At 36.6% G+C, this 26,523-nt stretch overlaps 4 protein-coding genes across 4 annotated transcripts; 1 reads left to right on the top strand and 3 right to left on the bottom strand.

Annotated features, from left to right (window-relative positions):
* Positions 1 to 6,440: 6,440 nt before the first annotated feature.
* On the top strand, positions 6,441 to 7,689 carry LOC137746494 (cytosolic sulfotransferase 15-like). The gene has a single exon (XM_068486515.2). The coding sequence runs from the start codon at positions 6,441 to 6,443 to the stop codon at positions 7,503 to 7,505; it is 1,065 nt and encodes a 354-aa protein (XP_068342616.2). The 3' UTR covers positions 7,506 to 7,689.
* A 4,972-nt stretch (positions 7,690 to 12,661) lies between these two features.
* On the bottom strand, positions 12,662 to 14,163 carry LOC137746506 (protein MIZU-KUSSEI 1-like). Its single transcript, XM_068486530.1, has one exon. The coding sequence runs from the start codon at positions 13,877 to 13,879 to the stop codon at positions 13,133 to 13,135; it is 747 nt and encodes a 248-aa protein (XP_068342631.1). The 5' UTR covers positions 13,880 to 14,163; the 3' UTR covers positions 12,662 to 13,132.
* A 2,087-nt stretch (positions 14,164 to 16,250) lies between these two features.
* Positions 16,251 to 20,795, bottom strand: LOC137747703 (protein LNK3). The gene is made up of 6 exons (XM_068487863.2): positions 20,481 to 20,795; positions 19,350 to 19,718; positions 18,759 to 19,032; positions 17,818 to 17,928; positions 17,565 to 17,716; positions 16,251 to 16,992 (listed from the first exon to the last, which is right to left on the bottom strand). Exons 2-6 carry the CDS (start codon positions 19,706 to 19,708, stop codon positions 16,641 to 16,643), a joined length of 1,248 nt encoding a protein of 415 aa, XP_068343964.1. The 5' UTR covers positions 19,709 to 19,718; positions 20,481 to 20,795; the 3' UTR covers positions 16,251 to 16,640.
* Positions 20,796 to 23,891: 3,096 nt separating this feature from the next.
* On the bottom strand, positions 23,892 to 26,483 carry LOC137748940 (Tetratricopeptide repeat (TPR)-like superfamily protein). Its single transcript, XM_068489131.2, has one exon. It carries the CDS (start codon positions 26,470 to 26,472, stop codon positions 24,271 to 24,273), a length of 2,202 nt encoding a protein of 733 aa, XP_068345232.2. The 5' UTR covers positions 26,473 to 26,483; the 3' UTR covers positions 23,892 to 24,270.
* Positions 26,484 to 26,523: the final 40 nt, after the last annotated feature.

Raw genomic sequence — 26,523 nt, 5'->3', positions numbered from 1 at the left:
ATATTTGCATATCAATGATATATTATGTTCTTATTCACAATGCGTATCCTAATCATAATATTTATCAGGACTTTATTTTATTACTTTATGTCCATATAACTCTCGTTCAACCAGTTCATATTCATGCAATTAGGAGCATTTAGTTATTGTGTCCATATATACTATCTCATAAAAGAAAGAAAAAAACACTCAAAAATTTAAGGAATAATACGAAGAAGAAGAGGAGGTGACAGAGAAGCAAAGTAGGAGAGAGAGAAAGAGAGAGAAGTGCCAAAGAAAAAAAAAGAGGAGAGAGAGAAAAAGATAGAGAAATAAGGAGAAGAGACTCATATTTCATAAAGTTGTAAATGCAAAGACAACTAAAAAAAAACCATGACATCACTTGCTACATGAATAAGTTTTTTTCTCTATAAAATAAATAAATAAATTGTATCTCTCTCCAAAATGTAGCCTTATAATTTGACTATGTGTGTAATTTCTCCTGCTTTAGACACCTTAACATGTTTTATTTTTTATTATTTAAACAACGCTACTGCCATTTTGTATAGTTTATTTTTAAGGGATCTTAATTTAAATACCAATTCTGAGAAAACTTTAAGCTAAAATACCATGATTTTAGTTCAGGTAACAATGAAAAAGTCAATCAAAACAATTATGTAAATACTACTATAATTCAAAATAATTACATGATTGTCACTCAATCCTACCACCGTTTGTCGAATGGCCAACTTTTTCTCTATTGAACAAATTTTTTGATCTCAATCTTACTGTCTAACAATGACCTTCAAAAAAACATGTTAAGTAATGAATTCTCTCACTAGTGAACAATGACTTGATTTTCGACAACTGAAAACATTTCCGCCGACAATTACGGTGACCGACGGCAATTTCAGACACCGATGGCATGTGGGGATAAAAATATAAATGGTCCTGTACTTATAAGTAATAGAATGTGAAAAGAATGGTAGTTTTCTTATATTTGTATTTTCCTTAAAACCTTTATTTATTGATATACAGGAGAATCTGAATATCAAAATAGATAAATAAACTTGAATCTGAATTTCAACGAGTTTATGGACTTTTCATTCTTACACATAAACTATACGATTGGAATTGTCGGCAACATATCTGATCTGAGAAGGTCCCAATCCCATGACAAATAAAGATGCCTCCAGAACCCTAATCTTTCTCTTTCTTTGGCCAATTTCCGCGAGTAATATAGGCATGCAGTTCGATTCTCGTAGTATTTATTTATGGCTCACGTACGCTGCCTTTACGGCATGTCGACGCGCTACCTAACATCCACCGCGCAACAAATTGTGCCCACATAACCACTCCAAGGACCCCACGCTTTTAATATATATTCTTCGGTAACATTAGAGATATTAAATTTTTAAATAAAATTTGTAAACGAAATAATATATTATTAATAAAAAAAATCATGTTAATCAACATTTAATTAATATTTTAATCATCAATAACCAAATCATTTAATTACAAGTTTGTTTAAAAAAAATTAATCTTTCTCGCATTACCTTATGTCCTCTCTTTGTCTCTTTGGATATTTTCTTTTTGGATAGTTTTGTTCAATTTTATCCTAACAATATCTAATAAAGGAAGGGTATGCTTAAATATCACTATTTTATGTAAAATCGCATCGGGGGTCATGTCTCTGCACATGTTTTAAAGACATTTTTGCTATTTTACTAATTTCTTGACGCACAGATGACTCGGGGGTAAGATTTGTATTTACTCATTCATGCGAGGATCAACCAAAGGAAAACAACGTCAATGGAGTTATGTTGTATTGCCAACTTAGCTAAGTAGAAGTCCATCTAAGTTAGATATATGTTTGTTGTGGTAATAAGTGGTGGTGTTTGTGCCAGTGATGATGATGAAATATTTATGGATGCTCATTGACCACCCCAGGTGACAAGCTATGGTAAAAATATTTTCTACCCCAAATCGTCTAGCGTCATGAAGTGAAGATTGTTAGGAAATAATGAAGAATGTGATGTATCGGGTTGTTGATACTTATCGCAATTCTAAATTGGTTAGTTATATTGATTAAATTGGTGAGATTGTTGTAGTGAGATAAACTGAAGTTGTAGAGCAGAGTGCTCATTATTGAGAAATACAAATAACAAACACATTGTTCTCGCTCCCTCTCGTATCTTTCTCTCTTCTGTCTTCTTCTTCAGCTATGTTAACAAAGATATGCCTCTAAAAACAGACAAACTTGAGCAACATCAGTAAAAACAATGTCTTTGGGCGATAATTGCATACATCTTGAGCATCCAATTGGTATTTTTACAAAATTTTCAACAACAAAAGATAATGTGATTGAATTTTTTTTAGATAAAACGATGTATTTACAATAAGGGGCGAAGAATTGTGTTAAGTTAGACAATGGCAGCCATCCATGAAATTCAAATTTCAAACCTCTCACTAATGAAAACAACTTACATGGCACGAATTTAATGCTCGTGCCATGTGGTGTCTCATTCTAATGAAACAAAAACATGTAAACAAAAAACTTACACGTGTCTTTATTTCACTGACATGAAACGATTGTGGCGGTATACTTGTGCTATTAAGTTCTTCTACATCAAATATCATTGAAAATTAATATCAACATAAGAAAGACATACAAACATTAATTAAATACCATACGCCTCGCGTTTTTAGATACAAATACACTAATTACGTTTACATAATCTAACTTTCAACCTTTTATGTACAAATTAATTATATAAAACAATTAAATCCTACAAATGTTTGGCTCAGCCTACTCCGACTACTCTCAGAGTGGCCCTGATGAACACAGTTGATCTGTTTCTCATTTTTTTACATACAAACATTAATTAAATACCATACGCCTCGCGTTTTTAGATACAAATACACTAATTAAGTTTACATAATCTAACTTTCAACCTTTTATGTACAAATTAATTATATAAAACAATTAAATCCTACAAATGTTTGGCTCAGCCTACTCCGACTACTCTCAGAGTGGCCCTGATGAACCCAGTTGATCTGTTTCTTATTTTTTTTATTTCTCACCATTTAATAATGGCATGCCAAGAATGGGTGCATATGTAACATGTTACACATTATTCAAAACTGCACTTTCCATATTCTACGATAGGAATATAGCTCCCGTGAAGCTTATGATCTATTCATAGAGATGTATGGAGACCCCTTGCAATTTAAATATTTTATAGACACATAACCACTCCAAAGACAAAAGACCCCACGCTTTTAATATATATTCTCGGGTAATGTTAGAGAGATTAAATTTTTAAATAAAATTCGTAAACGAAATAATATGCTATTAATAAAAAACGAGCATGTTAATCGATACTTAGTTAATATTCTAATAATCAATAACCACATCATTTAATTGCAAGTTTGCTTTAAAAAAAAATAAATCTTTCTCGCATTACCCTATGTACTCTCTTTGTCTCTCAGGATATTTTCTTTTTGGATATTTTTGTTCAATTTTATACTAACAATATCTAATAAAGGGAAGGCGTGCTTAAATATCATTATTTTATGTAAAATCGCATCGGGGGTCATGTCTCTACACATGTTTTAAAGACATTTTTGATATTTTACTAATTTCTTGACGTATAGATGACTAAGCTTTGTATTTACTCATTCATGCGAGGATCAACCAAAGGAAAACAACGTCAATGGAATCATGTTGTATTGCCAACTTAGCTAAGTAGAAGTCCATCTAAGTTAGATATATGTTTGTTGTGGTAATAAGTGGTGGTGTTTGTGCTGGTGATGATGATGAAATATTTATGGACGCTCATTGACCATCCTAGCCCCAGGTGATAAGCTATTATAAAAAAGAGTAATGTTATTTATACCATCTAAGGTGGTATCTGATGTTGATAACCACATCATTTGAAAAATTTGTAAAACCCAAGGAAATGAATGAGAAAGATTCCTTGTGTACTACAATCATCATTTAATGAACTAGTTTTTCTTAATTATTAGTTTATTAAATAATGAACTAAATTTAAAAATCTGATTAATTCAAATGATGTGGTTGTCCAAATCAAATGACACCTAAGATGGTATGAAAATGTGGTACAAAAATATGGTATGAATACCATTACTCTTGTAAAAATATTTTCTACCCCAAATCGTCTAGCGTCATAAAGTGAAGATTGTTAGGACAATAATGAAGAATGTGATGTGTCAGGTTGTTGATACTTGTCGCAATCCTAAATTGGTTAGTTATATTGATTAAATTGGTGAGATTGTTATAGTGAGATAAAACTGAAGTTGTAGAGCAGAGTGCTCATTATTGAGAAATACAAATAACAACCACATTGTTCTCGCTCCCTCTCGTATCTTTCTCACTTCTATCTTCTTTTTCAGCTATGTTAACAAAGATATGCCTCTAAAAAAGAGACAAACTTGAGCAACATCTGTAAAAACAATGTCTTTGGGCGATAATTGCATACATCTTGAACATCCAATTGGTATTTATGCAAAATTTTAAACAACAAAAGATTATGTGATTGGATTTTTTTTTTATAAAATGATGTATTTACAATAAGGGGTGAAGAATTGTGTTAAGTTAGACAATGGCCACCATCCATGCAATTCAAACTTCAAACCTCTCACTAACGAGAACAACTTACATGATACAAGTATACTGCAATGTAGTGTCTCATGCTAATAAAACAAAAACATGTAAACAAAAAACTTACACGTGTCTTTATTTCACTAACATGAAACAATTGAAGTGGTTTACTTGTGCTATTAAGTTCTTCTACATCAAATATCATTAAAAATTAATATCAAAAATAAAAAACACATACAAACATTAATCAAATACTATACGCCTCACGTTTTTAGATACAAATACACTAATTAAGTTTACATAATCTAACTTTCAACCTTTTATGTACAAATTAATTATATAAAACAATTAAATCTTACAAATGTCTGGCTCACCTACTCCGATTACCTCAGGACAGCCCTGATCAACCCAGTTGATTTGTTTCTCATTTTTTTTCTTTCTCAACATTTAATAATGGCATGCCAAGAATGGGTGCATATGTTACACATTATTCAAAACTGCACTTTCCATATTCTATGATAGGAATGTAGCTCCCGTGATGCTTATGACCTATTCATAGAGATGTAAGTAGACCCCTTGCAATTTAAATATTTTATAGACACATACCAACCACCTACTTCTCCACTTCTAATAAACATCCAAAATTTTGGTGCGATTGCAATGGAATAATATAACTTGATCGTGTTAATTAGGAGAAATTATGTTTTGAACTTTCATTTTTTTATTGATTAAATTTTTTTTTTTTTTTTACTTTTTTGGAAGATTTTTTGGTTTGCACCCATGTTATTGTTTTCAAATTTATTTACTTAATATATTCATATTTTATATTTAAAAATTACGTATGATTTTCAAAGATAATTGTTATTGGCACTCTAAAAATCTCATTTTGCACTCTAAATTTTTTATAATTAGAAATAAAAATACATTTGTAAGGAGTGTCAAATGAGATTTTTTGATGTGCTAATAATAGTTCCCTTTTCAAATATATTCATTTAGTGTTAGGAACGTTACATTTGGTATAATAGCGAGAACTTCATAGAATTATGATGATAAAATTATTAGTCATTTCATCGTATGTTATATTGGCTTCGAAAAGATATGCGTGAACGATAGTTGTAAAGGATACCAAACAGTATGTATTGAGAAATGATTCACTTCATTAATCTCAAGGATAAGTTACACAAGTATTTATAATTACACTTTAGGAAAGCTAAAGTTACAAACTAAGGAAAGTAAAAGAATATTTACAAGTAACTTTCTAACTAACTTGGCAACTATTATGATTTACTAACACATTTATTTACTATATTATCCTCAACCCACTCCACCATATTGAGAAAATGTTTCATTTTATTAATCTCAAGGATAAGTTACACAACTATTTATATATTTACACTTTAGGAAAGCTAAAGTTACAAACTAAGGAAAGTAAAAGATTATTTACAACTTTCTAACTAACTTGGTAACTATTATGATTTACTAAAACATTTATTTACTATATTATCCTCAGGATTAGTCCTTAACTTTAAAACAGTGTATTCCTCCTCCGCATTCAAGTTTAAAATTCCTTTTTTATGTTAAAAAAAATTACGGTAAACATCATATCGGTTGTAAAAATAAAAATAAAGAAATTCACGAACCACCGCTTCACCGATTTCTCTTTATTGTTTAATTCCAACTTCCAACATGTAAAATGTCACCATCACGTTACAGACATGTTGGATAGGTATGGTCCCATGAATGATGTACAAACAGCACAAGTAGCATGCCAATATTGAAAGGCACGTGCTTGATTGGAGCACACAAATGAACAGTTGATCTTGTACATGCAAAGTGTATGCATGAATGTGTGGGAGCTCTAGTATATAATCGTGGGGTGTTTGCGTCCTCTACCACCTCCACAACCACATCAATGGCACCCACTGAGGAAGAAAAAATCAGTGATGAGTGCAAGCAAATGCTTCTTTCTCTCCCCAAGGAGAGAGGTTGGAGAACCCTTCACCTCTATCAGTTCCAAGGCTTTTGGTGCCAGGCAGCTGAGATCCAGTCCATAATCACTTTCCAAAAGCACTTCCAAGCTACTGACACTGACATAGTCTTAGCCACCATACCAAAATCCGGCACCACATGGTTGAAAGCCTTGGCTTTCGCCACCGTCAACCGCCACCGTTTCACCACAAACTCAAAGAGCCACCCTTTGCTCACTTCCAACCCTCATGACCTTGTGCCTTTCTTTGAGTACAAGCTTTATGCAAACAACCAGATTCCTGATCTCACCACCACCAACCTTCCTGATGATCAGCCAAGACTCTTTGGAACCCACATCCCTTTTGCTTCTCTGGCTAACTCCATCAGAAAATCTAACTCAAAGATTGTTTACATATGCAGGAACCCTTTTGACACATTTGTGTCCTCTTGGCATTTCCTTAACAAAGTGAATCCAGAATCAAAAGTTCCACTCTCTATGGAGGAGGCATTTGACATGTACTGCAAGGGCATAGTAGGGTTTGGTCCCTTCTGGGACCACATGCTGGGGTACTGGAATGAGAGCTTGCTTAGGCCCCAAAAGGTGCTTTTCTTGAAGTATGAGGACCTGAAGGAAGATGGTGTCTTTCAACTAAAAAAACTGGCCAAGTTTTTGGGCTGCCCTTTTACTCTGGTAGAGGAGAAAAATGGTGTGATAGAAAGCATTTCGAAGCTGTGTTGCTTTGACAACATGAAGAAATTGGAGGTTAATAAAACTGGTTCTTCTATTAAGAACTTTGAGAATAAGAACCTGTTTAGAAAAGCTGAGGTCGGAGATTGGGTTAACTATTTGTCCCCAAAGATGGTGGAGAGGCTGTCCAAGGTCATAGAAGACAAGTTATGTGGTTCAGGTTTGAGATTCAAAGTGTTTCCCTAGGGCCTACAGAACCCTAGTCGCAGTGGTTTTGGGTCTCGATCATTCAATCTATCCGGCTATTTTCATGTCTGCTTTATTTTACTGTAACCAAAATGTGGATTATGTCAAGTTTCTGTCACAAAAAGAAAGTGGATTTATCATTTTAATTATGAAATGCTATGCAGTGTAAATCTTTTCAGTTTAATTGTTCCATATCAGGTTGTCGTGTTTGTTTCATAATATAATATAAATCAGTATCAATATATATTGCATGCCACTATTAGGGCAAATCTGAAGTTAAAACTTGAAAGAAACAAGGGATCGAATTTAGTGGTCGCCCTTTGATTTAATTTGGGTGATTATATCTCTGCACATCTTTATTTCTACTCACTAATAGACCGTTCACTCCCCAAAATTTTCTAATTCACCATTTGGGTTAATAATGGAAGGTAATTGAATTTTGCAAATTTCTAACCCACTTCCACTACGCTCACCACTTGGGTTGGGACTAACTCCCTAGGGATTCCCTTCCACAGAGACAATAAGGATAGGCAGTAAAACCGCCAAGCTGGAAAACTGATCCGAGCTGTAAGATCGCAGGCGACATCGCACATAGACAACCGCTCTGGCCAGTATAGGTGGCCTAGAAATAATTAGGATAAGAGATGGTAGGTGAAACCAGTGGGGTTAATTAAGAGATTTATCTAGGAGGCCGTCCACGAAGGCAAAATATGGCCTTTCAAAAGTCAGAAACTCGACCCATAATTTGGTTGGTTTATTCTTGTTTTGGACACTCTGCCACTCAATTATAGTGAAAAAGTTCATGCCAAAATTGAGATTATCAAGCCACTTACCGCAGTTTAGTAGATGGCTTCGGTTCGACTACCACTTACTGCAGTGTGTTCAGCTCTACCCCAGTCCTACTTGTTAGAATAGAATCGTTGATTATGGATTTTTCTCCGTAATTGTACTTTCTTATATATCAGGTAATTGATCATTGTAACTGTGGATGTAAATTTTCGTCAAGGATAGACTGACGAAAAACTTGCAAGATAAATTTACACCGTTAGGCTAATTGACCAACACGTAAGCAAAGGGGAGGGTGTCTACCAAAGGGTATTCGTGTTGGTATTCAAAGGAGTTTACTAACTCAATACCAAAATATGTGGGTGATAAGTTTACAAACTTTATCACACCTCTCACTTTCACTCTCAATAAAATTGGACAAAGAAATAGAGAAAGGAGGGAAGCAACAAGCTTTGGTAAAACACTTGGACTTTGATATATGAAAGAAGTAGCAAGCTTGGTGATAACAAACACTTTGAAATATTAGAAGAGTTTACAACTCTTAAAGCTTACAAGCTGAAAATGAGAATGGAAATGGGATTTGGATGGGATGATTTAAGCTTAGCAAGATGGCCTATTTATACAAAACAGAAATTAATAAACAATGCAACAACACTTGCAATGAATGATGGTGTTCCACATCTTTACACCCTTTCAAAACACATGCAAGAACTTTGGACAGTCTAGCACACATATGCAGCTATCTTTCCAGCTTGCAATCAACACTCTTTCGGCTAATACACAGCAGCACACTGCTGTCTTCCTGCTAGCACATCACATGGCAGCACACTTGCTGTCTTTCATCACCATTTCAGCTAGCACATGGAGGAAACTTTAGTCTTTGTAGTTGCAGCATGTGTGGATACAACCTGTAAAGAAACTAATAGCTAGAAGCAACCTTTTACAGCCTGTTTTTATTTGAATTTCCAACAATTCGATGTCTAAGTCAGGAAAATAATTCTAGAGAAACTGAACTGTGAGGATTCTAGGTAGTAAGTAACGACTACCAATCTCCTTGATTGACTTGTCTATTTATAGGAGAGACCTCTCATATGCAGTTTAACAATAGGGTTCCAGATCATGCTAAGTAGACTTTTGCTAGGATGGTGCATACCTTACTAAGCAGACCATTTGATTAGATTTCTAGTGGTAGGCTCGGTATTTAGCAGATGGATTAGCCAGACCGAGGGACAACTAAGGGAGATTCTGAAGAGTAATGACATATACCTGAAAGGGCACGATTGTAGGAGTAAGGGTATATACCTGGTCCGAAGGCCCAAGACCTATAGGGTAGGCGATGCATAACCACTGAAGTATCATGTATGATCTATTCAAGATGTCAAGGACAAATTCGTCATAGTGAACTGATAATCCACTTGTCATTCACCTATTAGACATGATTAATTGAAGTCTACACAAATGCCCGCACATCTAGCTACTTGTGTTTAATTAGGAAACAAAAGGAGATGCAGTTCCTCTTGATTAGTACTTTTCTTCGCAAGGTAGGGATCCAAGTCTTGGTGGGAAAATGATTCCTTTTTGCTCCTCACAAGGCTCCAATATAAATAAGGGATAACCCTTGTAGATATTCTCTCAAAATCCTTAGGACTTTTCTTATCTCTGGCTGGTAATTTGAATTGGCCTTTACGACAGTTTGATATGAATTATGCTTTCCTTCATAGAGATCGTTCTTCCAAATTATTCCAAAGAACAGCAAGATCCTTCACTCCAAGGTACTCAGATTCAAGCCTTCATGAAGATGGTGACGAAGGAAAACCATTATTTTCGCGCAATCGTGCAGAGATGATTGATTGCCTTTGTTGTGTTTTCAAGGTTCTTGACATTCACCTTCAAGAAAGGTGCTTGTCCATCAGCTTTCTACCATTCATATTCCAAGTAATGTAGAGAAAATCCAGTTTGATCCCAAATGGGGAAAGGCCGTGAAAAAGAGAAAGGCAATGATGGAAGAGATTGAGGCATTATGAAAAATCAGGATTGGAACTTGGTTCCATTACATAGATGTAAAAGGTAGTTGGTTGCACATGGATGTATACTATGAAATACAAGGTAGATGGTACGGTGGAGAGATATAAGGCAAGATTAGTTGCAAGGGCCTACACTCAAACTTATGGAATTAACTAAGGAAAGACATTTGCTCATGTGGCAAATATCAATGAGGCTCGTGTTTTCTTATCTTTTGCTGCTATTGGCCTTTACAGCAGTTTGATATGAATTATGCTTTTCTCTTCATAGAAATCTGAAAGAAGATGTTTATATGAATGTACCTTCAAGATATGTTGTGTCTAATAATCCAAAGATGTGTAAATTGAAGAAGACCGTGTATGGGTTAAAGCAATCACCTAGAGCTTGGTTTGGAAAATTTTATGCGGCTATGAAGAAATATGGTTTCAAGCATAGCAATTCGGATCATTTCTTTTCCTTAAGCATCATTAGGGTAAGGTAACTGCTCTCATAATTTATGTTGAGGATATGATTGTAACTAAAGATCATGATCAACAAAAGATTCCAAGACCAAAAAAGTATCTAGCTGTCAAATTTGAGATAAAGGATATTGGTAATTGAAATACTTTTTGAGAATCAAAGTTGCTTGTTCAGAATAAGACACATTTCTTTTATAATGAAAGTGTGTTTTAGACTTGTTCGCTGAAATCGCCCTACTAGACTGTAAACCGCCCTACTAGACTGTAAACCGCCATATACACTTATTGTTCATAATCATCACCTTGAAGAATGTCCATATTAGGTTGCATCAAACAAAGATCCTTATCGAAGGTTAATTGGAAGAATCTGTCACGCACGCTAGAGCTGATATCGCATATGCAGTATGTGTTGTAAGCCAGTTTTTGGACATTATGTTTTAGTTGAAAGAATTTATCTAGTGAAGATCACATGAAGCAGTTTTAAAGATATGTGGATATCTGAGGTCTGCGCCATGAAAGAGATTACGTTTTATAAGAATGACCATTTGAGAATAGATGGATATACTGATGCAGATTTGAGAAGAGACGGATATATTTGAGGTCTGTGCTATGAACTTGTTTTCCGATAATAAGGCTACAATTCACATATCTTACAATTTAGTTTAACGTGATCGCACAAACCTGTCGAAGTGGAAAGGCATTTATCAAGAAGTGGAAGGGACGTATTAGTCAACTTCTATTTGTGAAGATTGAAGTTTAACTAATAGATATATTGACTAAGGCTGCATCAAGTAAGGTATTTCAATACTAACTTAACAAGTTGGGTATTAGCGATATCTATGCACCAACTTGAGGTGGAATGTTTGCATGAGCCCAATTTAAAATAGGAGTCATTAAATTCTTATTTTATTTCCTTGTAGAATTTTATTTAATTTTGTAAATAGGTTAAGAGTTATTGTTTCTTTGTCCTACAAGGATTGTATTTTTATAAATATTCGTCTCCACATGGAGATATAAAACAAAAAAATATTCTCATAAACCCTAGGCTCCTATTTTAACACTTACAAGCTCCATGCCCAGATTATTAAGGATGATGATGATAAATTACTTAAAGAAATGAAGAAAGTTGAAGTTTCACCATAAAACCAATTGGCAATATAGAGTAACCCAATTACTTATAAGTACATGCAGTGTCTCTCATTTTCCCGATGTGGGATTTATACTCTCAACACACCCCCTCACATGTGGCAAATTTTCAAGCCTAACCTACTCTGATACCATGAAGAAAGTTAGAGTTTCACCATAAAATCAATTAGCAATATGAAAAGTGGCTCAATTACTTATAAACACATGCAAAGTTTTTCCTTTCCCTGATGTCGGATTCTTACTCTCAACATGATCCTACCCTCTATCAAAGCATAGTTGGAGCGCAAATAGGACTTTACTAGGCCTAATATTTCATATATTGTGAACACATTGTAAATATATGAGCTCGTTTGAAAGTGCTTTAAATGAATAAAAGCAATTTTAGAGAAAATGTTTTTAGGTTCTAGAATCACTTCAATTGTTTTTTTAAGATTCACTTGTATTTTTACTAAGAACTCGTTCTAAAAAACATTTTCATCAAAAGCGCTTCCAGCCATTTTAAAAACACTTCCAAACAAATCATATGACTGCAACAATCAAGTACTATAAGGAACCTTGAAGACATGAGTTATGTATAACTCAGAATTCTTGTAAGCTAGAGGTCTAATGTTTGACGCATAGTAAGTACGATACCTAATTATTACAATTGACCTAAATGTGGCTTAACTCAAACTTCTTTCCCTCCACCACCCACCCTACCTTATCCTCACTTAACGTGAATTATCAAAGATGAATGCTCTTAATCACTTGAGTTACAAATCTTTTCCTCTAGCTACAATAATTGATGCGCACTAATGAAGAACAAAGAAAGAAACAAAAGGAACAAAATCTGCATATGGAGTATACAGAATATATTCTTCTTAGTCAACTGATTTGATTCTGATTGGTACGAAAATTACTTTTACAAAGTATGAAAATAAAAAATAAAAAATTGTATGTCTTTTCTCTCATGAACAAACAAAGAACATTACGACTTAAAGACACGACGCAATATTTCAGGGTCAAAACGTAGGGTCTACCCACATAAAGCAAGATGCGATATACACGGTCCATAATCCCAACATTGCCTCCATTGAAGACCAATTGGAGGTGTATATACTTTTCCCCGAACCCTTTCAACGACATTAACACTTCGTGCCTTGCATGTGGACCATTTTTTTTTTTCTTTCCCAGAAATATTGATTAACCTTTTTCCTCAGACTTGACTTGATCGAATTAGACCCTGACGAAGAACACACTGAGCTCAGGGCCATTGTTTCCATCCGGATTCATCATATAATATGTCTCCGAATCCCTAGACCCAACAACACGTTCGAACTGTGCTCGCATGTACATTAGGTCACCATCTGGCAACTCAGTTTCATTTGGTAGCACCCCAGCTCCCATGGACACTGCATGCAACACTTGCATCACACTCAGGTCATCCTCCGTCGGCTCCCTTCTAACTCCGTACCCTGATTTCTTCCCATTGCAATATAACACCCATATCGGCTCATCAACGACCTTCATCTTCTGGCCCGGTTTCTTTTCGCACTCTAGGGCTATTCTAACAAGCCCCATTCCCATATCTTGGAGGAGCTTTCCTGTGGGTATCCCAAGCTCAAGGACAAGCATGGGAAGACATCTAGGGCTTTCCTGGATAACGAGGTTAACCCTAGCTTTACGGCACCCAAATAGGGTTCCGGTCATCCGTGTCCCTCCATGGAGGTGTCCGTCTCCAATACGGTTTCCGTGGAGTGAAACAGGAATCTTGCATGAAGGAGATATGATTGGAAATGACCGGAAAACAGCGCGAAAGCGCCGGAATAGTTTAGTAGGTTTTGATGGACCTTTTTTCGTGGATGGTTGGAGGGAGATAGGCGGAGGTGTATTCACCGTTGGTGTAGTTGGTTTGGGGTTTTGAGATCGTGGCGACGATGCTGGTAGCGGTGGCGGTGGCGGCTGTGTTTCCGCTGCTGCCATTAGAAAAACTGGTGGTAGGTGGATTGTTGAATCACGGGGGACGGCAATGTTTGAGAGATGACTTTGATGAGAACTTGGTTGTGGAAATGAGCTAGGGTGTATAAGAAGAGGAGTTTTAAGTTTGTGATTTTGTGGTGTGCACGTTGCGAGTATTGTTGAATAGTTTAACGGGGAATTAAGGATATGGACTGTTTTATTCCTTGTTTATAGATGGTTAGGCTTTTAGTTTGGTGGTTTAGCTAAAGATAGATAACTATTGTTTTTTTTTTTTTTAAAGGAAAACAAGCTGGTGGCCAAGCAATGACAATCTGCGTATATTTTGAAAGCTGAAAAGACTCACAGATGAAAACCTTTAGCATTAGACGTTGTGTATATAAAAGATACCAATAAGCAAAGTCTAAGTAACCATATCCATAACAGAATCGATCGAATAGGTTGAGAGTGGTGTTCGATCATTCATGTCATTTGTCATGTTTGGCAATATTTGTACTCAGGTACTTACAAGTCGTTTACGAAATGATGAACTTGTCATTAAAGCTTTCACATAAAAATTGGGTGGAGAAATGGACATAAGGTGGGAAACAAAGTGATACATTTTGACAATAGAAGGAAATCAAACGATAACTGAAATCCACGAGAAACCATAAAAGACCTCTCAAAGTTTAAGATTGAAAAAAGAAAGATACCAACCCTAGCACCGCACAAACGATGGTTTTATAGTCTACCTTCACCCTAATCTTGCTAGGAATCACAATTGAAAGCAAATTACGAAATATCCTGAAAACTTTAAATCCAAATTTAACATAGGAAACGAAGAATTTTGGTCTAAATCAGATTGAGTTGCACTCATGACACGAAACGGCGAGTCATAGAACCAAATCAGAGTTTGGAGTCCAAATCTACATTGTAAGGACTTTGCTACTGAATTTGCGTTTGCCGGGTTGGTTTTGGATGCATACTGCCACCTTTTCTACATCACAGAAGCACTCTTTAATTCTCTACAGAAGTACTTATTTACTAATCAACTTGATAAGTAAGTATTCTTAATTAAAAGAAGAACATGGATCGTCATTCCTTTCAAATTTGAAAGGCCCTATTATATGAAGGTAATGTTCAAAACGATTTTTATACAAATTGTAAAACCAATACAACGTTTTTTTTCCCTATATGATTAATCGAGACCGTTGAGGAGAGGGGAGGGAAGGGGAGGGGAAAAAAGAGGGGAGAAAATCCTACTCCTAATGTCAGGTAGCTCGAGAAGAGCAATTTTTTGAGGTTGTCGCAAAGCAAGTCAAGTTTGCTACACTTTGAGATATGAGAAAACGCGTGGCTCGTTATTCGACTTGTTTGGAAGTGCTTTTAAAATGGTTAAAAGCGTTTTGAGTGAAAATATTTTTGAAACTAATTCTTAGTAAAAACGCAAGTGAATTTTGATTAAAAAAAAAAAAAAACCCCCACTTTTAAGTGCTTCTAAATGACTGAAAGTGTATTATGTGGAAATGCTTTTGGAACTAATTCTTAGTAAAAACGCAAGTGAATTCTGGAAAAGCACTTCAAGTGCTTTTGAAATCCAAAATCATTTTCTCTAAAAACACTTTCAATCATTCTAAAAGCACTTCCAAATGAATCCATAAAAAACATCAAAGCTTTTTGAGATATGACAAAATAATATACAGCTTATATGTGGATGGTCAACTAAACTCAACACCTATTAATATGTAGTCAAGTTAGAGTAATATCGGTGATTTTTATCATGGATCATGCTGAGTCTAAAATCAATTCTTATTTGACTCAATCGAGTCTATTTCTCATTGTCATTACTAGTGTGAAGTAATGCACATCGAGAAGATAGTGCATGGGAGGAACTTGAGGAAATGTAGATGTGTGGAGTAGCAAACTTGGTAAATTATGGATCAAGAAAAAATGAGGACCAAGGTGAAGAAAATGTCTTATAAATTGACTATAGAATAATTGGAGGGCATGTCGAGGAGCATAATCTATAAACTGAATCATTGATAGGTCTTCTGCCTCCTCTTCATCTGCAATTGTTTATGTTCTTAATCGTTTACTTCCCCATAGCCAAGTCCTAAACTTGGTTTAAACTACACTGCGCCCCCCAAATCAAGGGATTAAAATAAGAACATGGGCCTGGGCTAGAGATCCAAGCTCACAGTTCAATGTCAATCTCCGTGCCACCATTATATCATCACATCACCGATTTCTACGAGAATCGGGGCCATCGCAGGCGGTGCGAACATAGGGCCGGGGAGGACAGGGAGAGGAGGTCGAGTCGGTCACTACGCAAGCTACAACACACCCACAAAATAAAGCTTGCAAAACTGTTTGAAATTAAAGAAAGTGAAACATGATGTCGAAAGCGAAATAGAGATTTATAGTGATACCAATCCCATACACTAGAGACCACAAATGTAACTTGCCATATAATTATCCAAACAAGTTACAGCACACGCTTGAGGATGCATGTAAAGTCTTCTGAATATAACACACTATAGCGTAACTAGAACGAGCCTTCAGTAGGAAAGCGTAAATTCGTGTCTATGACGAGGTACTGATTTAAATTCGCTCATTCGCATGTCAATCAAAACTGAGCAGAACAGAGATACATCAAATCTTTGAACATTGCACACTAACTAGACGGGATTTGTATGTACAAGGGAAGTAACAAACGTCCTCAAAGCAATTCGAGCAAAGTTCTTTGACCACAAACCTTGGCCATATATGCCGTTGTTCGAATAGCCTTTTAGAACTCAGTTGTAGACGCGAACTCCCTCATTGGAGCTTTTCGCTTCCCACCAGCATTACATGACGAGAAACTGATGTGCATTTCATCATCTGTCGCCACATCCATGTTTATTTCACCTAGTGTTGGAACTTCAGCATCTTGTGGTACAAGTGAGGGGATATGAGAGATTTGTGGCCGGTAAGCGTCATCAGCTTGTTGCCCAGTCGCTCCATTGACTTCTTGTTTGGAGTCTAATGATGCGCCTCCAGAAAGGTCCTGTGCATTAAAGTCCATCTCATTAAACATGAGGTTTGCGATTGCTCTGTCAATGGCGTTCGTCTCTGATTCCGTCCCTTTATTGCTCCCTGACCTGAATATGAAATTTATTTTTTGGTCAATAACAGCTTGAGAGACAATAACCATGACTAGGACACAGCAAAAACATTAAAAACTAAACTACATTAACAAACTGAACTACAAGCTAATGTAAAGAACACTCATCACACTAGGATTCAATGCCCCACCAGCGCCCAACGCCCAGTTTGGTATGTACATTGCAACTACAAGCCAATGTAGGAACACCTTGAGAGTACTTCAAAGCAGTACCAAGGGCAAATATGAAAACTTCATTCTTCACTACTGAGTAAAATAAAAATAGTATCCTCCCCTGCCAAAAAGCATCCCTGGCAATTATTGCAATCAAGAGATTTCAGGGCTGTCAAATTTAACTCTCGGGCAGAGATAGAACTTTAACACTGTCAGAAATGAACACCCGAAAGGGAATCATATAAATAATTTACCACAATCACCCTATCAGTAACATGTGACCTGTGGCTTTTAATTTGACCATCACAATTCAGCAAGGCCAGTTTTCTAACATGAAATGGACAAAATAATATTCTAACAAGACAGAAGTAATGTATCAAGTATTACAAAATATACCTGACTGTTTCATCCTGGGCTGTCCATGATAAGGGTTTTTCATTTTCGATTGCTTCAGCCCCATCTTGGCTCTGTGTAGTGTGATTTCCGTTTGAGTTGTTTGCAAGACGGTACAAGGAATCTCGAAAGCAAATTCGGGTCTTCTCATTCAACTGATCATCCAATAACAGGGTAAGATTCCATAACAAAAAATGAATGTGATGGACTTGCTTTATAACATGTGCATTATTCTGCTTTTGAAGCCTAAGTTTACCAGTTTCATCACCATTTCCAGTTCATGTAATACAGACTCTTCAACTGATGACTCCTCACCAATGGGTCCATTCCTGTTGCTTTGCTCAGGTGGGGCAAAAACTCTTGCTGTCTGTACATTAAACAAAACTACATTAATAAGAAACTACTGGTCAAGAAAACTAGTACTGCAGAAATATACAAATGTTAGTACGTAAAACTCGAGATGCTAAAACAAATCAACTGCAATAACAGATGCTAGAAACGTTCAGCAAGGAGTTCTGCTTCAAAAATTAAATTAAATTTTATAGAGTTTTTGAAACCAAGGAAAATAAGAAGGCACAAAATCCCAAAAAACAGTAACCTCAGGATGGTATTCAATAAAAAACAGACAACACATAACAGCACTTGGAACATTGCCATAAAATTGTGTCAAAGCACCTAAAGCATGAACAATGATCTTTTATAGATTGTAGTGTTACTTGTCTTGCAGAGTAACTACAAGGCCACAACACAGATCAGATTGAGGACATCAAAATTTTCAAGTTATCATATCATAGTTCATTCAAGTTATCATATTGTAGTTTAATGAATTTTTTCCCTGAAGATGAAGTTCTTGATATAAATTATTAAACAAAGTCTGAATCCACGTACGTAGCCAGAAAAATCTGACTTTTAATAAAATCGGGATTTTTATGTTTCTAAGACTACATACAGACCATCTTACTCTGGAAACTGCAAAGAATTATGCATTTCCTGTTAACACAAAAAAAAAAAAAAAAAAAAAAAAACAGATTTTCAGTTGCAACTAAGTTATACGCAATACATAAGTAATAACCACTTAAACACTTCAAAACTTCAACATACAGATGCATGGAGATTGTTAGTAACCCAAGCATTTTATTAAGACTGCTGTCCCCAGGATCCGAACAGGGCAAGCTAATGGTTCAAAAAATATATTACCTTTACTGGAGGGAAATTTTCGTTCTCCGAGTTGCACTGATTAAACTGTGAAGTAGTGGCATCTCGTTTATCAGAACCCACAGTTGGTGAAAATGCATGAGTTTGAAGATACATTGAATTTCCTGCACTGCGCACACTGCTCGAGATACTTGATGCTTCCAAACTCGTGCTTGTCGAGATACTATCAGTGGGTAACAAGCCATTGGAATCAGAACAAAAAGAGAATGATTTGTGTGCGTTTTCTGCCCCAGGAAGATCGTCAAGTAAGGAACTCCTGCATGAAGGGGAAATCAGATGTTAAAAAATTTTAGGGTCTAAAATAGGTCTAAAAGAAAACTAAGACCTTCCAAGAATGGTGTTATAAAAACAGTTTGAATTTTATGCCTCTAAATTATTCGGTATCATGCAGCCGATGCCATCTTTCATACTGGCACAAACCCCCAAGATAAAATAGTGCAGAATATGACATGAAAACACAATGGAGCAATTCAATTTCCATTGGACTTCCTATGATGCCATACTTGATTATGACAAATGAAGGCAGTTAAGAAACTACATCAAGAATCTTAATCCCAGAGGTTACGCTTGTACAGGAAAATGTCATCCATCTGTTCGAGTCCTGCTAGGTCTTCAAGTTGATTATTAGCCCGATTGTATGAAAGAGTGGTCTGCTGAAGAGAGGCCTCGGACAATCCTTCACATGCACTTGAACTGCTCGACGGATCTTTTTCATTAACAGAAGTTTCCATCTCGACTTCACCAAACAAACTGTTACCACTAAAGTTGGACCCTTTGTTGAATTGTGGATACGTTGAAAAGCATTTATTAGTCGACTGAAAATATTCAGATGGACTTATTCCCCATCTTGACCAACTGTCCGGTGATGGAAGCCTATCCAATTGTCCATCATTTGGAACAACAAGATCATCAACGCCGTAATACCAATCCATGAGACTTATCCTGAAAATAGATGATAGAAATGTTATAACAAGCATAAATGAATCAGAATCACAAAAGGTAATTCTGAATTTCAGATTTTGATAACTTATTTGTACAGGGCAAGTCAACAAATAAGGGGAAGAAATCCTATATCCCCTTCATGTTGGTTCTCCACTCTAATTATGCACTCAAGTCTTGTACAGTTAGGTAACAAAGCAACAAAATTTCATCTATTCTTTAAACGCCCTACATCCTCAATTTTCTTGTAATCAAACAGAGATTTAGATGTCTTGTTTGGTGCTTAGGATTGGATTGGATAGGATAATCATAAAATTGAAGGTTTTTCTACATGAACAGCACCAAATTAGCAAGCGCTCAAATCTAGTTTCCAGATCTGCTTAGTACAAAACAGGTAAACCAGAAGCATGACAAAAGCACAAATTTTTTTTTATTTCACATCCAAGTAACTAATTATTAAACCATTTAACTTCACAATTTCTTTGATTTCCAGTACCGACTGCATCCAATATATCTCTAAAATTGCTTAAAATTCAGAATTTCATTTCTTTCCTACACTTTCACAGCATCTGAACCATCCAGAACTCATCAAACCAAGTAAAAGTGAAAATTCAAGCCACTTTATCGACTATCATCAAACAATATCATAACAGCAGTGAATAGCAAGGTCAATCCAATACATCAAACATAAAAATCACAACCAAAAAAAAAAAACCCCCAAGATTTTACACAACTGATATAAATCAAAGTGAAGAGAAAACAAACCTTTTGATTGACTATTTGGGAAATTGAACGGGACTCAGTTTGTGATTCCGAGATTTAAGCTAGCCCAGATGAAGAAATCGATCTCGCAAACTGAAAATTCAGATGGGTTTATTTGGGATTTGGAGTGTTTGAGCTGCAAAACAAACAAGACGGGCGTGGTTTTTTTTGGTGGCCAGGTTTTTCTGTATTTTATTTTAAGATTAAAGAAAACAACTTGCGGATGGAGAATAAGAGAGGGAGCGAGAAGCTGGTGGCTGTCATTACTTGTGGCTGAGGGCTCCATCTAAAACTGCATCCTCATTGGGCCCCGTGTCCGAATCCGGTCCCACCGAGAGCAGGTCCGATTTATTACTTGGTGGATGATTGCGCTTGGGATGCCGTGACATGCGACTTGCGCCTCATATTTTAATTCCGGAAATACCCCCATTTTGTTTAGTTGTACCGACGTCTCGAAGGAGAAAAGAGGCGGTGGGGTCCGTGGCCCGAATGGTCATTTAAACATTGGGAGCCGTAAAAGCCTTCACGTTCGATGGTCCCGCATAGATTTCCACGCACACACGTGGCTGGATATGCTTGGGCCTCTGACACGTGGCCTTATATGGTAGGGTGAATGACACGTGGCGTTTTCTGAGGGAATCGAGGACTGCAAACAAAAAAAAAAGTTGTAGCTTGGTTTATTTGGTGGAAATAGGGATAAGATACAGTCGGATAAAGATTAAAAGAAGATGAGGGGCCAGGATTCCTGGTACACAAGAAAAGGAGAGATTTTTTTAGGTGACTCACAGTAGGAAGTGGTACGGTATATATTATTATATAAATTGAGGTCGGTATTTTGAACACTGAAAATTTCTTCAAAAAAATTGGGTCTAAATTGGATTTTGAGCAGGTATTTTAGTAGGACAAGGATTGTATGTCCTTCAATTTTTGGTGTCTTCCAGCGTTTTTCTGTTTTATATGGTTACGGTTAAGTTACGTCAATATTTTATATTATTTTTTAGAGATAATAAGATAAAAATGAATAGTAATATAAAATGTTGACGTAACTTAACCGTAACCACACAAACAGAAGGGCACGAGAGGGCACCGAAAGTGGGAGGGCAAACAATTCTTGTCCATTTTAGTAAGGTCTTCCACATTAGACAGCAAATTTGAGTGATTTCAATGGAAAAGGATCTTCATCAAATTATTTTTCTAGGGATTCTGCAATCGTGTTCGTTAATCTAACATTGTACGATCATAAATTATTTAAAATTTAAATATAAATAGTACCTAACGAAAATTGACGACACGATATATGATGAGCGGACACAATTGCAAGATTCCTAGGAAAAAAGAGAATCCCTTTCCGATATCAATGACATAGGTCAAAATTTTGCAGTAGGCTATGAATTTGATTGCTATGAGTGTGATTTATTTTTCTAATTTAATATATTAAATTCGTGATTGTCGTATCTATGTAACAAAATATAAGAGAGAAAAACCGTAAACATCATAAACACGGGAAAAAAAAAGAACAAGCAGAGAGATCTCATATTTAATACGTAGAACTCAACCTTATCAAATTGAAACCACTTTTAACGGTAGTATAATACGAATCAAACTCATTCTTTCTAATTCTTAAGTATAGTCATCATACTCACCTAAACTACTGTGAAAAGCCTAAGGCTTCCAAGTGAGCCGGAAAATTGAGCACCATTTCAATAATATAGGAATCAAACTCCCACAATGGACCGGAAAATTTACATTTTATGAAAGTGATTTTGAATTTTCAGTTCAATATATTAAACTTATGAATGTGATTTCTATACGAGAAAAGAGGTAGAAAAAAAAAAAAGATATAGCAGATTGATCCCATAGTTAATATATTAAACTCACTCATATCAAGCTCACACCAATATGACACTAGTGTAATCAATCAAACTCACGATGCGAAGAAGCATATAAAATGTGTTTATCCATAAAATCACTTAAGTAATTTTATCGAGAAGCATATGAGAGGTGTGCTAATTTTTCAATTCTATTTTTTGGAGAACCAACTCTCATATGGTTTTCCTTGTTAGTGATTATGCCCCAAACTAGATATACATTGTTGAGTTATTCCGTAACAACTTAAACTTACAGTGCAAGGATTTAATTTAAAGGATTTCAACTTTACAAGCAATTTGATTCTACAAGTTGGGCTCAAAGTGGCACAACCCGAAGACCAAGCCCACTGTCTTTAAACAAGGCCCAGGACCTATAACCTCAAATAAACGTTATAGCATCCTTAAATTATTGACTCACCTTTCCCACCACTACCGTCACCTTGTTGCTGCCATGAGAAAGGCATGAAACCAATTAACACAAGATGCAAAACTCCCACATCAATTGAGTGATTTATAACATGAACTAAGTTAAAATTCAATTGATTTATAATATGAAATAAGTTAACATTCGACGTGAGCGAGAAATATCAGTGAAGTCGAGTGACAGAACATGAAGTCTACTTTTCATGGCAGATCGACATCACAGCATTCCGAGACATTTCTTCTCGCAACGCTTACTGCATAGCAAGAAATGTTAAACAAACTGTAAAGCAGGAGCAGGTAGGAAATCATGCATCGATTGGATTATTGGAACCTGCTTGCGAAAACCTTCATGTCAAGTGGTCTCTGCTGTGATGTACTATCTTTCATTAGATGTAAACCAGACAATCAGTAAACTCTTTTAAGAAAGAATACCCCGAACCAAAAACCTAGCTAAATCATACATCAACGATGAGCCTCCCTTCCTACAATCATTTTCTTCATACCTTCCCTCAAATACCCAAGAAGCAGGCATGAAAATACAGTCAAACGCCCATTATAAATCAAGGCAGTAACGTAAGGCTAGTTTCTAATGTAATTGAACACATTAACATAGAGCATCCAAATGCAGACTTAGAATTACAAAATGCATGAAAATTCACATTCCAATGTCTTATTCAATCATCAATTTCAAATGAACCACCTTAATAAACTAATAACTTCATATCATATTATGAGTACACATCAAACCCAAATTAACCAAACCCAAAATGCAAATTTAGACAGACCCCACCAAACTCATATCATCATAATCATTTTATACAAAATTCAAAAATCACGTCCAACATCATGACAAAAACAACCAAATAGAGGTGAGAGACTACAAGAGAACAAGGATATACCATGATGAATTTCCAAATGTCGACAACAATGAAGGGCAAAAAACTCCATATAATCTCAACTAACCTAATCATCTTGGTCCACACTATTAGTATCATCATCATCTTGATCACGATAAGACTTCCCCCAAAACAAGAGAAGCCTAGGGATTCTAATACCAATATCATAATAATTCCATGGTTTAGAACTTCAGAGAAAAAGGCTCATGATTCATCATTTTGTGCTATAACTTAAAACTCACTTTGATGCCTGACAATAAATAATGATCAAGGTTTTGCAATAACTACACAGATCTGTTCACATACCCATGTTGAATAAAGAAAAAACTAACAGCGACAATTTTCAGTGTCATGAAATTGCTTTGATAATGCCACAAGAAGTCAAGATACGGAAGAAAAATCATCTCTAGTTGCAACTTGTGATGAAATTTCTTGTATCATGTCCTAATTCTATTCTTTATGATTCCAAGCCAAAAAGGAATAAAGAGATGGATGCCTGTTATCCTCAAATTTAATTTCCAGGAAAAGAATAAAACAAAAAAATCCTGAAGAATAATGGAATGTCGATGCAGGAACCTGCTGAATAACTTATAGTTACCATGAGCTTCAGAAGATGATAGGCAAAGGTTGGTCATCTTCATCCTTCATATGCCTGAGTAGCCTTTGGGTCACATGGCGTATATTTTCAATTTGTGGATGCTTTTCATCACCAACAACAAACACATGAACCTGACTCTTCAGTTCAATCCAGCTACACCCAGGCTCCTTACTCACTCCTCTGAGTTTCATTAGGCTCCTTACCCGCTCAACATCTTCCCTCCTACCCAAGGAAGTATATATGCTTGACAACAACACATAAGCTGATGATTCTTGTGAGCCCAACTCCATTAACTTCTCGCCAGCATAGGCTCCCAATTCGTAATTACGATAGTTCCGAGAAGCACTTAATAGAATACGCCATAAACACATACCATGATCAATAGTTGCCGATTCTATAAACTCTTTGGCTTCATCTAACTTCCCAGCACGGCTTAATATGTCAACCATGCAAGCATAATGTTCCACCCTTGGGGCTATGCCAAATTCATTAGACATCATCTTAAAATATATCCACCCTCTCTCGACAGATCCCATATGGCTGCAAGCAGAAAGAACATTCACAAATGTAACATAATCTGGTTTTGCGTCCTCCAACCGCATCTCCTCAAAGAGCTGTAGAGCCTCGATGCCCCTCCCATTTTGTGAAAGCCCTGATATCATTGCATTCCAAGTTACTGCATCCCTCATTGGCATCCTCCTAAACACCAGATTGCCGTCTTCCAAATTCCCACACTTTGCATACATGGTTGAAAGAGCACTTCCAATTGGTACTTCAAGACTGAACCCATACTTGACAGTACGGGCATGGATTTGCTTCCCTTGTTCAAAAGCACTTAGACTCGAACATGCTTTGAGGACACTAGCCATAGTTAGTTCATTAGGCATCATTCCCTCCCTCTGCATTCTGCAATACAAACTCAAAGCAGCTTCATTCTCCCCATTTTGCACATACCCTCCAATCATTGAAGTCCAAAGAACAATATCAGGTTCTTTCAAATAATCAAACCCCTTACGGGCATCACTAACGCTACCACATTTGGCATACATGTCAACCAAAGCTGTCATTATATATATTTGGAATTCGAAACCCATCTTTAATGAATAGCTATGAATTTGTCTTCCTTCTTCAAGAGCACCGATGTCACTACAAGCATTGATGACTCCAACAAAAGTGAACTCACTCGGGATAACCCCAGCAAAATGCATATGTGAAAACAAGTCCAGAGCCTTTTGGGAATCCCCACTTTGTGCAAAACCAGTTATCATTGCTGACCATGTGATAGAATTCTTATCACCAGACAACTTAAAAGTTCTAAGTGCATCATCTAAGCTCCCACATTTCGCATACATGGTTACAAGCGCATTCTCAACAGAAACAAAACCTATCAACCCGTCTTTCACTGAAAGACAATGAATTTGCTTACCGGTATCAACAAACTCAGGAAGCGCCAACGCACTAAGAACACTCGTCAAAACAAATTCATTCTCTTCTTCCTTCTCCACATCCCTACGCATCATCCCGAAAAGCGCCAACGCATCCCCAGCCATCCGCTGCATTGCATACCCAGAAATCATAGTCGCCCAAGAAACTGAATTCCTCTCGAGCATTCTATCAAACACCTTACGTGCATCCAACACAAGACCCGCTTTACAATACATATTCAAAAGAGAACTCCCAACAAACACATCATAAAAGCTGGCAGCTTTGGTAGCAAGCGCGTGAACTTGCCGGCCGCAAGAAACGTCCGACACATTGGACGCCGCCGTGAAGACGCCGGAAAAAGTGTGGGCATTAGGGAACGTGTTCTCCGCCCGCATGCGCCGAAAAAGCTCGACGACGACGAGGGAGGAGGCTCGGAGACCCTGCTGGGAGTAGCCATTGATGAGGGAGTTCCAGGAGACGACGTCCTTCTCGGGAATGGCGTCAAACACAAGATGGGCTCCGGGCAAGTTGCCGCATTTGGCGTAGAGGTTGACGACGGCGTTGGCGATGTATACGCAAGATATGGAACCGGCTTTGATTAAATGAGCGTGGAGTGACTTACCCTTTTGGAGGTCCTTTTGGCGGGCGTATTGGGTGACGGCGGCGAACAGGGGCCGGTACTGAGATGGAAGCTGCGAAGTCAGACTCATCAACCGCCGACGGAGGCAGAGCGGCGGTCCTGTTTTACTACGAGTCTTTTTCTCGTGAAATTTGAAAAATGGCATTCTCTAGAGCCAATTTTCCATTTTTATCCTCCAATATTGCGGGAACTAGAA

The sequence above is a fragment of the Pyrus communis genome, chromosome 2 (genome assembly GCF_041283825.1).
Source record: "Pyrus communis isolate YQ-2024b chromosome 2, ASM4128382v1, whole genome shotgun sequence".
NCBI lineage: Eukaryota > Viridiplantae > Streptophyta > Magnoliopsida > Rosales > Rosaceae > Pyrus > Pyrus communis.
The sequence above is the reverse complement of the archived record's forward strand: the minus strand, read 5'-3'. Positions and strand labels throughout refer to the sequence as shown.